Source organism: Chiloscyllium punctatum, chromosome 8 (assembly GCF_047496795.1).
Source record: "Chiloscyllium punctatum isolate Juve2018m chromosome 8, sChiPun1.3, whole genome shotgun sequence".
Taxonomy (NCBI): domain Eukaryota; kingdom Metazoa; phylum Chordata; class Chondrichthyes; order Orectolobiformes; family Hemiscylliidae; genus Chiloscyllium; species Chiloscyllium punctatum.
The window spans coordinates 3590569-3606999 of NC_092746.1; the positions used below are offsets into that span (position 1 = coordinate 3590569).

The 16431-nt window shown below is 39.4% G+C and overlaps 1 protein-coding gene across 2 annotated transcripts in view; it reads left to right on the forward strand.

Annotated features, from left to right (window-relative positions):
* The window catches only part of hibadhb (3-hydroxyisobutyrate dehydrogenase b), a 126966-nt gene that overhangs the window by 88491 nt on the left and 22044 nt on the right, over positions 1–16431 (forward strand). For both annotated transcript variants that reach the window (XM_072575049.1, XM_072575050.1), the window contains 2 exons: positions 905–1038; positions 1933–2009. In XM_072575049.1, the coding sequence (XP_072431150.1) occupies positions 905–1038; positions 1933–2009 (211 nt within the window). The remainder of the gene's footprint in view (positions 1–904; positions 1039–1932; positions 2010–16431) is intronic.

Below are 16431 nucleotides of genomic sequence, written 5' to 3' on the forward strand. Positions count from 1 at the left end.
CAACCATGATTGGAATTTAAAGTAATCATTTTGGATTGGTACTAATCTAATTTAAAGAATTATGATCACTTGGTCAAACAGATGCTTGCATCTGCCTAGCACTTCAAGTAAGAGTTGTGTATAAAAAGGTTGAGCTGCCTGAAGCTTTTTCTTCTCATTTAACCACATCAAGACTATAAAAATAAAGGAACAGCTGAAGTTCCAACAGCTTCATACTAACTTTTAAAACTGGGATTGAACTGAACCCATTAGGACCACTGGAAGGTTGGTTTATGGTTTTAAAAGAACTGTATTGATGATTGAGGTTTGAAACAGAAGAGAGGTCTAAACTATTCCTGCTTGAAATGAGCTGGAGATTTTTTTATTAGAAGGTTGGCCAATTCATGAACAGACATCCAAGGTAGTTTTTAATATTGCATTATCTGCAACTTGAATTAATTTAATGACTATGAAATCATATAAGATGCACAGATTTAATTTTTAACCAAAATATCTTCCTTCTTATTTGATCTGGCGAGGGGATTGATGTATAGAATATTTTTGTAAGGATTGGTTACTTAAGATTTATCAACCATTTCCCAAATTACATTTTGGCTGTATTAATGTATTATTCCTTCATCTAACATAAGTGTTTATACAACTGAAAAACTGCAGCTGTCGAAAGATTAACCAGCTGAGGAGTGTTGTCAGCATTAGTTCAGGTCTAATAAATGACACTAGGAAGCTATTTATCAGTCCCTCATCCAGAATAAAATCTTGGCCTATGATTAATAGTATTCTGTTCACAAGCTTTGACTATGCTTTGTATAATTATTGTGCTTGTTTTTAGATAAAATATGTTAAAGGAATGGGTGAGAGAAAATTACACATCTTTTAATACCGTCGGTAATGTGATTATTTTCAGGTGTCGGGGCAGCACGGGCTGGTAACCTCACTTTCATGGTCGGGGGATTGGAAGGAGAATTTAATGCAGCCAAAGAATTGCTGAGCTGCATGGGAAACAATGTGGTTTACTGTGGAGAGGTTGGAACTGGACAGGTAACAAAAAGAAGAAATTAGATTTGAGTCCAGAGCCATGTTTAATCAAATCTAAGTTCTCCCTACTGTCAGAATCTCACTTCAAGTAGTTTTTTCTTCCTCCAAGTACAAATAAATGGAAAGTGCACACATACCTTTACAATATTAATAAATGGGGTGGCTAAATCCATGATGTCATAATGATCAACAGCATATGCTACTCCGTTCATAATCGACTTGGTTGGGTTAGGGTATGTAATTTTGACTTTGGCAGCACAAAATGAATAATGGAGTATCAACAAACCACTTTACACCCCACCCAAATTTTTTCCTAAAAATCTTTGCAGAGGATAAGTACAAAACGGGTTGATTTGCTGTTGCCCATTTTGCCTAGTCCCTGAAGTGAGTAGATTACTTATGGTGTGGAATCGGGCCCTTTGGCCCACACGTCCACACTGACCCTCCGAAGAGCAACTCACCCAGACCCGTTCCCCTACATTTACCCCTTCACCTAACACTCTGGGCAATTTAGCATGGCCAATTCACCTAACCTGCACATTTTTGGACTGTGGGAGGAAACCGGAGCATCCCCACGCAGACACTGAGAGAATGTGCAAACTCCACACAGACAGTTGCCTGAGGTGGGAATTAAACCCGGGTCTCTGGCGCTGTGAGGCAGCAGTGCTAATCACTGTGCCGCCCATCCCCAAGTGGGAGATTATATCTGAAAATGAAGTGGTGTTTCTGGAGTAACTGGGCTAAGATTCTTCCAGTTCAGTTCATTTTTTTTAAACTGCTGACAACATTTGAATCATTATTGTGCAGTACATGTATAATTTGTTTTGCTGGTATTTGAGTGCATGCATTACTTTGAACTTGTTTACCACTTGGATCCATTGTGAATTCTGTTCACAGGCAGCAAAGCTCTGTAACAACATGCTTCTAGCTATTGCCATGATTGGAACTGCTGAAACAATGAATCTGGGAATCAGGTTGGTTTGATATTTCTGTTTCAATTTTGTTTCTCTCCCTTCTGTTTGCTTGAATCATTAAAGTTTGCACCCCTTTTGAACAGGCTATGACTCGTGAGGAGCCACACTATTCGGGGCCCCATTGTTCAAAAATTATATAGGTAATTTGAAGATGGGGACCAAATATTAGAATTCTAAATTTGTTGATGATACAAAGTTAAGTAGGAATACGTGTTGTGGGGAAAATGAAAGGAAGCTTCAGGAGGATTTCAACAGGCTTAATGGATCAGACCATTTTAAATGGAATATAATGTGGAAAAATTTGAGTTATCCACTTTTTGATAGGAGAAACAGATGTGCAAAGTATTTCTTGAATGACAAGAGATTGGTAAGGGTAGATGTACGACGGGACCTAGGTATTCTTTTTGATATGTTACTGAAGACTAACATGCAGGTGCAGTGTGCTATCAGGAAGGCCAATGAAATGTTAGCCTTGATAGCAGGAGGATTAGAATCCATGAATAGTGAAATCTTGCATCAGTTGTATAGGAGAGTGATTGATTAGACCACACCTAGAGTATTGTGTGTAGTTTTGCTTTTCTTTTATCTCCAGAATGATACTGCCTTTGAGGGAGTACAGGTCACCAGACTTGTTCCACAAATGGCAGGACTGAACTTTGGAGACACATTAGGAAAGAATTTGGAAGAATGAGATGTGATCTCATTGAAATTGACACAACATTGAAAGGGAGAAACAGGACAGTTGCTGGCAAGATGTTTCTCCAGGTTTTGGAGTTTAGAGCTAGGTGCCACAATTTAAAAATAAGGGGATTGCCATTTGGGTCTGAGATGAAGAGAATTCTTTACTCGATGGTTGTGAACCAGTACAGGGCTGTGGAAGCTCACTCACCATTATGCGTGAGATAAGGAATTGATAATTTTTAACTACCATTGTTGTACGTAGTTATGAGGATGGGATGGAATAGGATGGGTAGAAAGTTTGAATGTTCGGTCTTGTTAGCTATTACTTGATTGAATGGCACAGCAGGCTTGAATGGCTGATGGCTCCCTCCCCTTCCCACATTACGATAATGTCCCTTGACACCCTTTTCAAATTAAAAAAATATATACTTCATGTCCATGTTGTAAATTTCAGTTTAGGCAAAGCCTGTAGTCTTTTGCTAGTTAAGAAAGATATATGTTAACTTTTAATTTGGTGTGGCCTAGCTCTAAGTTTAGGATTTTGCATGATGCTCTCTTTCCCCCACCCCATTTTGCATCCTGACATGAGAGCAAATAGTTTCTGCAGATTGTCCTTTTAAGCCCATGGTAATTTTAAATACAATTACACTCTAGTCCAAGGAATGTTCACTTCAGCATACAATCAATCCTCATTATCAGCTGATTAACGGTCCAACTTGAATTTTTCCTATTGGCTCACCCAGTCTGCATCAGTAAAATGATTGTGGTCCTTTGCAGTATTTAAGGAACATATCTACGTGTTTTTGTTATGTGAGAAATCTATGCCCCTATCCTTTGCCTCCTAATCTACTATTAAAAATGTTTATTAAAACAGCTCTCTAGCTCTTGTGTTTTGTGTTATTATACTTCCATGTAATGTCTTATGTTAATGTTGATGTAACATTTATAAGTAGATAAGAGAGAAGATATTAGGGAGCCTGTTCAAAATAAAACATAGCAGTGTGAAGGAGTTACTATACTGGAATTGAATTGGATGAACCAATTTTTTTTTAAAAGAAACTTTACAAAATACATGGTCCTTCACACTTTTGGATTAATCTTCACACCCTTCCTGGTGTTACAGCACAAAACTTTGTTCTATTGGTTATAACAGTTTTTAGGTGAATTTTGTTTTGACTGTATCAATATAGTTCCTTATTAAAATATGCCCCTAATTGGCAATTACTCACAATCTCACTCTGGGAGACTCACTCTTGTGGCTATTGTCACTGTTGACATCTTGAGGTTGGAGTTATGGTTTGGATTAGCGTGAAGAGTATTTTGCCTTCTAATTGGTTCTCCTATTCCAGAACTTGAGCTTGGCATTAACAATAGATGAGGAAAGTCAGAGAGAAGTTTTTCTATTTGCACACCCCCTAAGCTGTTCTAAAATAAGAATGACGATGCAGCGTCAGGCCTACTTGTATAAATGAGAGAATTCACAATAAAGGGTAGCTGTGAGCAGAAATTACTTTCTGAAGGTAGAATTTCAGGCCAAGACCATGCATTGACTAAGCAGCCATTTTATGGCAATTGTTGTCAGTCATGTAATTGCAACAAATATCCCCATATTCTGACAACAATTGATGATGCCCAGAATATAATTGCAAAACTGACACATTCAAAAGTTAATTTAGGACCAAATATTGTCAATGGTCACACCTATCTAGGCCATATTTGTGCAGGTTTTTTAAAAAAAACAAAATACATTACATCACAAACCTTTTTATAAATCCTTTGGCACCATTTCAAAGGCAAGGTTTGTTGGAAATTCTTTGTATTACACAATATCAGTGCTGATCCAAGACACTTTGAAATAGGTGAACTGCTTCCCCAGGTCATTTTCATTTCACAAATATTTGAAAGGTGGCAAATGTTAATAAATTAATAAACAAGAGAAGCTGTAGTTATGGAGATTTGTATTTTTTGTTGTTGTTGTATGGCTGTTCCACTCACTTGTTAAGAACAGTCACTTTTCTTCCATGATGCTGGGATGTCTCTGGATTAACAATAGATGAGGAAAGTCAGATGAGAAGCTTTTTTATTTGCACACCCCCGAAGCTGTTCTTAAATGAGAATGATGATGCAGCGTCAAGCCTACTTGTATAAATTAGAGAATTCGCAGTAAAGTGTAGCTGTGAGCAGAAATTACTTTCTGAAGGTAGAGTTTCAGGCCAAAACCATGCACTGAAGAAAGCAACCATGTTATGGTAACAAGTTCACCCAAAATGTCGATCTGTGACAGCAAAAATGTCTTCACTGAGAGAGTTTATAGACTGACCCCTTATTAGCAAGCTAAGCATAGTTTTTTTAAACACTTGCGCCATTAAAATAACCTAAAGATTTGGCTGATGTGTTTATTGATTTTGATTCTGTTCTTGAGCTTCTCAAAAAGGTCCACAATTCTATGGGAGAATTTCAATCCCAAACCTACTTTGCTGCAATCAATAAACTGCAAAACTGAACTCCTATTCTAATTATTCTTGGGCAGTAAAAATTTGAAATCTCTATTTCAGGGTTCATGAGGTGGTTTTACTAGCCACCTCTATTCCATATGGAAAAACACTGCTGAATTTTATTTTGAACAGGCTCAAAAATATCTTCTCTTTTCTACCTACAAATGTTACATAAACATAAGACATTACATATTGGACGGAGGAATAGAAGACTCCAAATCATAGAGTCATAGATTCCTTGTGGTATAGAAGCATGACATTTCAGCTCATCGAGTCCACACCAAACCTCCAAAGAGCAACCCACTCAGCTCCACCCCTCCCCTACCCTATCCCTGTAACCCCACATTTCCCATGGCTAATCCACCTTGCAATTTAGCATGGCCATTCTACCTAATCTGCACATCTTTGGACTGTGGGAGGAAGCATACCCATGCAGACATGGGGAAAATGTCTGTGGGGAGTTTGCATAGTCACCCGAGGGGTGGAATCAATCTTGGATCCCTTGGGCTGTGAGGCAGCATTGTTAATCACTGAGTGACCATGCCATCCCACACAGTGCATTCCTAGTCCAACAATCTCAACATATACTTGCAACAAACAGCAGTTTAATAGTCAGTCTGTACTTACAGAAATTAAATATAACCTCCTAAAAGTTCTAAGTCACAGTATTTATGCCTGATTTTTACCCTCTTCTACCAGAAAACAGAAGCATTCATTAGAGGAAGGTTTTAATGTGTATTAAGAAGTATTTAAATTGTGTGAGATTAAAAAATTTTGAATATAAGGAGTTGCTGTCTTTCCAGGTTAAATTTTTGTTCCCTAAGCAACCTCACCTGCTTTTCACCTTTCTGGACAATCTAAGCACAAGAGTAAGTTTTCAATATCCAGTGCAACGACTGTCAAAAGTCACATAACATACATACCTTTGGAAGAATTATAATTAGTATATGGAGATTTAAGATTTTGTTTCAAATAAATAGAGTAAATTAAAAGTAATCAACTGCAAAGCTAACTCTCAGCACCTAGCATAATGTTTCGTCCATTGTTATTGGCTATATTTTGAAGTTACATTCATACATTATTAAGTATGATTTTCAAACCACTTTTTAATGCCATTTTCACACTTTTGAGGAATTTTTATTTTGCTTGGAATACAGATGGCTGGACACCTTCAGTTCTTTGCTTAAATCTTCCTGCTTCTAAGAACCTGAACAGGAAGGGTGACTGTTCGACTGAAGTGTGCACACACTGGAAAACAGTTGTTTGAAACCCTTCTGACTTTTTTTGTTCCATATATGATGGTACAAAAGTGACCATTATCTGTACCCTTTTGCCCAACAGATGTGTAGTAATTTTTTTTTGAAAAGGTTATTAGTTATAAATGGCAGTGTTTAGAGTTTGGAGAGTTGTCAGTGACTGAAAAAATGTATTGAGTTTCTGCACTACTCTGAGCTCTCTATCTTCAATCTAACCACTGGCTTTCATCCAAATATTTAACAACTGACTATAGGTGGGACAAATATCTGTAACATGGTATGGAAACTGACTTACCCCAGCATCAGTGACGAAGACCTAACACTGTCTGAAGGATTGTCATAGGATTGCATTACATGTTTTTTAAAAAATCAAAATGACAAACATTTTCTAAATGGTATTAACCTTATGCCATTTGATTATACCAAACTTGCAGTTTTTACATTAGCTCTACAGTGCTTCAGCACAGTAAAGCAGTTCAGCGTTCATTTTGTAGTAGATTTCTTCAACTGTAGCAGCAATTTTAATACAATAGTATTTACTGGTGATAAACCTAAAAGGAGACATTTACATTTAATTAAAATCTGAAGATGTCGTTGTTCAGCTATTGTGGCCTTGCCTCAGATGTGAGGCCATTTCTATCTATTAAGTTGTCATAATGTAACTGAGATAAAAGAGGAGTTTAGCCAGAGGAGACTAATTGGATTGTCAATATATTTTACCATTTACATTTTAAAATCAACTCCCTGGAACAGCCAATTGTGATCTCTATTTGGTGTTGAAACTGCAGATTGACAAAGCACATCACTGTACTTTCACAGTTATGTATATTGTTTTGGAGTCAACGTGATGCAAATTACTTTGTTCTTCCCTATTAAAATCCACTTAGCACAGAGCAATAGTCATTCTAATTTCAATTGAGAAATATTGTAGCTTTGACAGCTGAATACTGAAGGATTTAAAGCTACCCAGTAAAGAATCTTTTGCTTTGTAAATCACACGGTAATACACCTTGTAATAGGCAGCAAAAATTATGCTGTGACTGCAATTTGAAAATTAATATAACTTCACTGGAGGATATCCATTCTTTGATGGTATCATCACTCTGCTCAATACATTCAGGACATTTGTAACCAAAATTCAAAACAATAAACAGTATTTTGTCATTTGTAAATACTTTAATCAATGTGTTCGACATGTTACAACATACCTATGGCGGAGGTGAAACTTAAATTCTGGCCAAGAAGTAGAGACTCTACCGCTGCACCACAAAGCTACATTTTTCATTGGTAAATTCATTGCTAAATGTAGAAATATTTAGTCTTGGATACTATTATCAGTCTTTTACCAACTGGAGAAGAGACTTAATTTGCACATGAAATTAACATTTTCAAAAATCAATTGAGCTGAAATATCATTAACTTGGCAACTAAGTGATGGGAGTTTGAAACCCCGTCTATAATACTGTGCAGTGGACAAAACTTTTGCACCCAATCCATTTATAATTATTCAGAGGCATTTCATTTGTCAGTAAATACATTAATATCTCCATTTTAAAGTAGATAAATGAATCGATTGCAGGCAGTGAAGTGTGTGTTTCTTTCTCATACTCTGTAATCTCAGAGCCCAAGACGGAACTTGACATTTGAGGGGGAAAAAAAACTAAAACTGCTGAAAACTCAGAAGAGCTGAAACAGAACAAAAATTATGGGAGAAACTCAGCAGATCTGGCAGCACCTGTAGGGAAGGGTCACTGGATTCAGTGTTAACTCTTGCTTTCTCTCCACAGATGCTGCCATATTAGCTGAATTTCTCCAGCACTTTCCGGTTCTTTTCCCCTCATTTAGTTCTTGTCAGGGCATTCCATGAAATTGGACGATTTCAGTAGTAGAATGGCAAATAGAACATAGACTCAGACCTGTACGATGCCAATCATTGCATCAGTATGCCTACTAAACAGAATCTATCTTTGGATCTTCCTACCTGCTGATTGGAAGTTGAAAGGTGTAGCTTGGTGAAGTGGAACTGAATAGGAGGAAAATTGTTGCCATTGTATTAAGTTAAGAATCACACAACACCAGGTTATAGTCCAACAGGTTTAATTGGAAGCACTAGCTTTTGGAGCGCCACTCCTTTATCAGAAGCACCTGATGAACGAGCGGCATTCCAAAAGCTAGTGCTTCCAATTAAACCTGTTGGACTATAACCTGGTGTGTGATTCTTAACTTTGTACAACCCAGTCCAACACTGGCATCTCCAAAGTATTAGTTATTTAAAATGCACAACTTCAAGCAGATATTTTTTACACAGCTTCAACTGGCCGCTCAAAAGCAACACTAACTCAAAAGATATCCATGACTTTTCCTCCTTTTACTGCCTCCATATATAGATTGTGTAAAGCAATCTCGAGGGAAAGTTATCCTCCTTGAGTCTATCTGGAGGAAGGTCACCTTTGAATTTACAAGCTAGTGAAGACCCACTTATTAACCACTCACTACAAGTGTTGGAAATGTATTAAATGTTGACCGCTGTGTTTCCTATCTTCATAAGTCATGTGGGTGGCTTGGTAGGATTTTAGTCTCCTATCCATTCCCACCGAATAAATTCATATTCAGAAATGGAGTGAAGGATGGTTCTTGCACAGTTTCAAAACATTTTTTCCCCAGATCTTTTACTGTTTGTAATCACATAATATTTTCCTCCCAGGCCAGTTATAGGTGAAATTTAATATCCTCCATCCTGTCATCCTGCCAATGAAACGTAAGTGAGCTACGAGCTGTTGGGGGGAGGAGGCCATCTTTGTGCAGGAAGTTTCTACCATCATCAGGCATGGGCCACGCCACATGTCAAAACTTGGTGAGGGGCGGGTCCCTTCTACTTGTACCTTCTCCATCATTTACAACAGTGAATTCTAAGACTTATGACCCTTGGAGAGAAACAAATATTGCCTTATGCCTGTCTTAAGTAGGCAAACCCTTTATTTGTGAAAGGTGAGCCCCCAGTTCTAGATTCTCTCACAAGAGGAAGCAACCACCCTATCAAGCCCCCCTCAGGATCTTGTTTTGATCAGTTCAGATCTAACCCTTCTAAACTCCAGAAGATGCATGCCTAATTTGTTCAACCTTTCCACACAAAACAACTCACCCATTCCAGATATTGAAGTAACTCTACCAAGGCTGCTATCTGTCACAAAGTCGCTCTTTATTAACACATGAACAGTCCTTGACTACAGTACTGGCTCAGAATCAGGCACCAGAATGTTGGTATCCCTGATAACCTTTTTATGTCAGCCAGGGCTCCCAGTGGGCCAGATCATCATCCCCAAGCAGGGAACTCCTATTCCTTGGCATCCAGCTGGTTGACCTCTTCAAAGATTAGTCTGTAAACTGCTGAACTACATGTGATAAATTTTCATTGTTCCTTGACTCGCATGATCTATCTATATCCCCATTGTAGCCTCCTTGTATCCTCTTCATAATCTTCCTATCTACCTTTTTGTATTCCAAATTTAACAACTGTACACTCAATACGTTCATCGAAATTGTTTTTATAATCTGCAAAAAGAAAAGCCCCAGCACTGATCCCTGTTGGACACCACTTGTGTTTTGCCAGTCAGGAAAAGACTCTTTACTCTGGCTAGCTAACCAGAAATAATCTTTTATTCATGCCAATATATTAATCACTACACCAAGAGACTATTTTCCCACAGTAGCATTAGTGGTACTCTCTGAATATTTAAGAGCAGTATATCCACCGTTTTATCTACAACACATTACTCCTTCCAAGAACTCCAGCAAATTGGTTAAACATTAGTTCACTTTCACAAAACCATGTTGACTCTACTTGATTGTGTTGAATACTTCTAAATGCCTTGTGATCTTTAATAGTGAAATAACTCTCCAGAGGCTGGTATCCCATCACCAAGTCACTCTTTATTTACATGTGGAGAGCCCTTAATGCAGATCCAGAGATGAGTGAACAGGATGTCTGACACTCCTGTTTATATGTCAAGCAAAAGTCTCTGATTGGACCAGGTTAACAGCCCCAGTCAGAGAACTTGTATTCTGAGGTCCAGCTGAGTTACAATCACTACAGATATGTAATATTTTGCCTGTTATAGATCTTGCAACTCTAACTGGCATGTAATCTCCTGCTTTAGATTTCCTTTTCTGTTTGAACAAACGATCTTACATTTTGCTATCTCTTAATAGTCTTTGCTGAATCTAGGAATTTTGGAAAGAACCAACTTATTAATCATCTCACTAGCTAGTTTTAGGATGAAGTTTGTTAGAACCTAGGGACTTGTCAGCTCATAGATTCATCAACTTTCTCAGTATCACTTACTTGGTTGTTTGTAATTTTTGAGTTTATCCCTGCCATTTCTGATTTACAATTATTAATTTTATTCTGTAGAGTGACAATACAGTTCAATTCATTCCCCCATCTCCTTATTCTTAATTATTCAATCCCTGCACACACTTTCTATTGGTCAAGTGCTTTGTTGTAGTCTTTCATTCCTTTTAAAATACTTAAAGAAATGCTTTCTGTCTGCTTTTATATTTCTAGATGCTATTTTTGTCATAATCTAATTTTCTGTCCTTATCTTTTAATAAAACCTTGCTATATCTTATGCTGTTTGATTGTCTGATCTGATACCTTTTTCTTTGTGCAGTTATGTGCTTTTTCTTTTAAGCTTGATACTGTCTTGCATTTTCTTTTTAACCATGGATGATAAATTCTGCAAACATTTGGAAAGGTTCAATCTTACTGTACTGCTGCCTAAGTACGCGGGATTTATTTATTGCAATCTGCAATAGTGTAAACTGGAACAATTTAGAGCAGTTATCGAGCATTACTGTTTACACAGCTCTGGTTGTGGATTTTGGCAAGAAGGTAGAAGCGGGCTGTGTAGGTTGGGGGTATATGAGATGGAAAGCTGTGGATGTTCAGGATCAAGAGGATGATGAGTGTTTGAATGTTGCCACCCACCTTTGCCAGGTAGAGGTAAACAGGCCAGATGACATCAGAGGGTGAAAGTGAGTACTGCAGATGCTGGAGATCAGAGCCAAGTCCTTTCTGATGAAGGGCTTTTGCCCGAAACGTTGATTTTCCTGCTGCTCGGATGCTCCTTGACCTGCTGTGCTTTTCTAGCACCACTCTAATCAGATGACAACAGAGCCAGGAAATTTGATAACCGTGAGGATTCAACTTGAGGTAATGGAGTACAGAAAGTCCAGAGGCAAGGCAGTTAAAGTGGGTGAGGGGCACAGAAATATTAAGTTGGCCGATATCATGTTGGCGCTTCCTGCTGAGTGCGATGAAGTTATGAAGAAGAATCAAATTGACTCCACATTCGCTCTGTTTCTCTCCACGGCTGTGTGTGGGGATTCAGAATTTAACTGTTTCACCTCCTGAGAACCCAAGTAGGTAGTTGTTCAGGATCCTTCGAAGAAGGATAGATGTGAGGCAGCATCAGAGGGGCAGGGGAGTCTAGAACATTCCCATCTATAAAGGTTGACTCTCCTGTTCCACTGATGCTGCTTGACCTGCTGTTTTTTCCAGCTCCACACTTTATTGACTGACATTTCCAACATCTTGCAGTCCTCACTATCTGCAAGAGTAGAAGTGAGTTCAGGCTGGCTATATAGGAAGACTAGAGAGGTAATGAGAGAGATAACAATGACGAGAGTCTGGCAGTGTAAAGGAGAATGCAAATATCTGCCATAAGCATATAAATAGTGAAAGGATAGTAAGTGGAGGGGTTGGGGCCAATTAGAAACTAAGGATCTATTCATAAAGGTAAAGGTTATGTCTGAAGCATGCAATGACTTTACATCTGTCTGGATGAGGGAACAAGCATCGGTAGTCACAGGTGAGGTGCCGGAAGACTGGAGGTTAGCTAACATGGTGCCACTGTTTAAGAAGGGTGTAAGGACAAGCCAGGGAACTATAGACCAGTGAGCCTGACCTCTGTGCTGGGCAAGTTGTTGGAGGGAATCCTGAGGGACAGGATGTACATGTATTTGGAAAGACAAGGACTGATTAGGGATAGTCAACATGGCTTTGTGCATGGGAAAAAAGGAGAAAGTGAGGACTGCAGATGCTGGAGATCAGAGCTGAAAATGTGTTGCTGGAAAAGCGCAGCAGGTCAGGCAGCATCCAAGGAACCTCTCCGCCCCCACCCCACTCCGGCCTATCACCCTCACCTTGACCTCCTTTCCAACGCCCTTCCCCCAAGTCCCTCCTCCCTACCTTTTATCTTAGCCTGCTGGACACACTTTCCTCATTCCTGAAGAAGGGTTTATGCCTGAAACGTCGATTCTCCTGTTCCTTGGATGCTGCCTGACCTGCTGCGCTTTTCCAGCAACACATTTTCAGCTTTGTGCATGGGAAATTGTGTCTCACAAACTTGATTGAGTTTTTTGAGGAAGTAACAAAGAAGATTGATGAGGGCAGAGTGGTAGATGTGATATATACGGACTTCAATGAGACATTCAATAAGGTTCCCCATGGGAGACTGATTGATTAGCAAGGTTAGATCTCATGGATTATAGGGAGAACTAGCCATTTGGATACAGAACTGGCTCAAATGTAGAAGGTTAGGTGGTGGTGGAGGGTTGTTTTTCAGACTGGAGGCCTGTGACCAGTGGAGTGCCACATGGATCGGTGCTGGGTCCTCTACTTTGTCATTTACATAAATGATTTGGATGTGAGCATAAGAGGTACAGTTAGTAAGTTTGCAGATAACATCAAAATTGGAGGTGTAGTGGACAGCGAAGAGGGTTACCTCAGATTACAACAGGATCTGAACCAGATGGGCCAATGAGCTGAGAAGTGGCAGATGGAGTTTAATTCAGAAAAATGCGGGGTGCTGCATTTTGGGAAAGCAAACTTAGCAGGACTTGCACACCTTAATGGTAAGGTCCTAGGGAATGTTGCTGAACAAAGAGACCATTGGAGTGCAGGTTCATAGCTCCTTGAAAGTGGAGTCGCAGGTAGATAGGATAGTGAAGGAGGTGTTTGGTATGCTTTCCTTTATTGGTCAGAGTATTGAGTACGTCAGTTGGGAGGTCATTTTGCGACATTGGTTAGGCCACTGTTGGAATATTGCATGCAATTCTGGTCTCCTTCCTATCGGAAAGATGTTGTGAAACTTGAAAGGGTTCAGAAAAGATTTACGAAGATGTTGCCAGGGTTGGAGGATTTGAGCTATGGGGAAAGGCTGAACAGGTTGGGGCTGTTTTTCCCTGGAGCATTGGATGCTGAGGGGTGACCCTGTATGGTTTACAAAATTGAGGAGCATGGATAGGGTAAATACGCAAAGTCTTTTCCCTGGGGTTGGGGAGTCTAGAACTAGAGGGCATAGGTTTAGGGTGAAAGAGGAAAGATGTAAAGGAGACCTACGAGCAACTTTTTCTCACAAGGTGGTACATGTATGGAATGAGCTGCCAGAGGAAGTGGTGGAGGCTGGTACAATTGCAACATTTAAGAGGCATCTGGATGAGTATATGATTAGGAAGGGTTTGGAGGGATATGGGCCGGGTGCTGACAGGTGGGACTAGATTGGGTTGGGATATCTGGTTGGCATGGTCTGGTTGGACTGAAGGGTCTGTTTCCATGCTGTACATCTCTATGACTCTAAGATGCTGCAAAAGTCATAGTGAACAAGAAGGTAGTTGATGTCCTGGCTGAAAAGAAAATTGGGTGAGATATTGGAAAGATTTGCTGTACTTCAGTCCTGCTAACTTACCAACTTTGAGGGATGCATTGGGCAATGCCTTTAACAGGAAGGGCAAACATGGCAAAGGTGTTGGCCATACCTTTCCCATCCTCCACCGATATAAGGGCAATGCCAGAGGATTTTTTTTTCCATTTCATTAATGGGATGTTGGCTTTGCTGGCTGAGCCAGCATTGATTACCCATCCTTAGCTGCCCTTGAGAAGGCGGTGAGTTGCCTCCTTTAACTTGTTGTGACCTGCTAAGGCTAGTACACCGTAAATCTAGCTCTTCTATTCCTGATGTGATACCAGATGTTAATTTTTTTTAAAGGTATTAACAGTATCCCAATTTGCCTGACTTTCAAACCATGATCAATAGAAAACCGAGGCCAGGTTTCTGTATTAAATGTGAATGATTATTTATTAAACAGATATGAACCATTAGCACACAACACCACTACGAATTAATTCTGTTTGAAACTCCCCCTTACACACACACACACACACACCCCTTTACAAATAGATATGGAAATTAGATTATTGATGGTGTTTTTAAAAAAAAGCTGGAGAATCAGTTTACTGGTGTTTGCTTCTTGATTTCATTGTTGAGATTATTCAACTTTATTTAGCCAGATTCTTTGTGTTTGGTTGTCTTTCTCGAAGCTCCCACTGGTTTATAAGTAGTACAGAGTAGCTAATTCACTTCAAAAATGTCACTGATTAATCAATTCAAAGGTTACAGCAAGTGCTGCAGGAAAAGTAATTCAAATTTAAACTCTGTTTTTGACTGCAGAGAACAGGGAGCTTCTGGCCTCAGAAAATCTGCACATAGTGCTTTCTCTTTGTGTGTGTCACTCTAGCTCTCTCTCTCATATTATCCCCATCGCTCTTACGATCTCTCTTTCACTCACTCTCTGTACACATGACCTCCCTAATGTGTTTACAGCTCCAAGCAGTTCAACAGGCTAAAAGGTGTCTTATTCGTTTGTGGACTGGTGTGTTTTATCAATCTGCTTCTTGTTGCCACACCCTCACCTCCAGGTTGCAATTGAAATTTTAATTACTGTTTGTTCAAACAGTAATGACCTTCATGGATATCCAGTTACTTGCATTCAAAACTACAGCCACTTTTTCTAACCCTACTATTTTAAACCTTTCTTCTTTCAATCCCCAGCTTTTAAAAACAGAAGTAAAAATATGCAGTCCTTCCAAACTACTGTAGTCCATTTGTTGTATGTACATGCATGATGCTGTTGGTGGGGGGGAGGTGAAAAGTTCCAGGATTTTTACCTAGGAGCTGTGATACATTTCCAGCACAGAGAATGGCGAGTGACTGAGAGGGGAGGTTGCAGTGGTGAAATTCCAGCTAAGGCCCACCCAGCCTGGGTTGCTGTGGCAACATACATTTGATCATACATGTTGTAGGCTACAGCTCTGGATAGTGATGGTAGAGACTCCAATTACTTCCCATCACATGGATGACCAAGAATTTAAGCTCTTTTTGGTGTGCGTTAAAAGAGGTCACTAATTGACCCTCAACCTGTTTAGCCACATTCTAAACACCCTTTCCTTGACCATCAAGTTCTGAGGTTGGACTTAAATCTGGAGAAGCAATGGTACTACCATAACATCTCAGTGCCACATGGTGGATATGGACATCCAAAAGAAGGTTTGATTCAGAGTGCCTGGTCATAAGCTTGGCAGCAAGTTGAGGCCCAAGAAATAACAGGTACAGTGGTGACATGGGTGTGAATTTGCTAAAAGTGTCAGAAGTGAGAGTGGGCCTCAAAACGTTTTCCACCACCTGAGATTAAAGTGAATGGCCTGTATTTGCTGTATTTATCTTTACATCCTTTTTGTACTGGAGGAAGGTAAATAGTCGTGTGCCCCAGGGGTCAGTGCTGGAGCCACAATAACTCTTGATGTCTTAACGACCAGTACTTGTCAGACAGAATACAATTTTGATGTTTTGTAGCTGCTGACTTAAAAATAAGGATTGTCAACTTTGAAGAAGATAGTTTAGTTTGAGAAGATCCAACTGAACTGCATAAATGTGTGGACATGTAGCCGGTGAGATTTAATACTGAAATGAAGTCATATGTTTGGTAGAAAGAACAAGGAAATGAAATGTTAGATAAATAATGGGTATGATACTACAGGGAATGTGGGAGCAGAGGCACCTGTAGGTACACGTACACAAATTGCACTGACAACTTCAATGATTTGAGAAAGTGTTCAAAAGCTACTCTGGATTCTAGGCTTATTAATAGAGA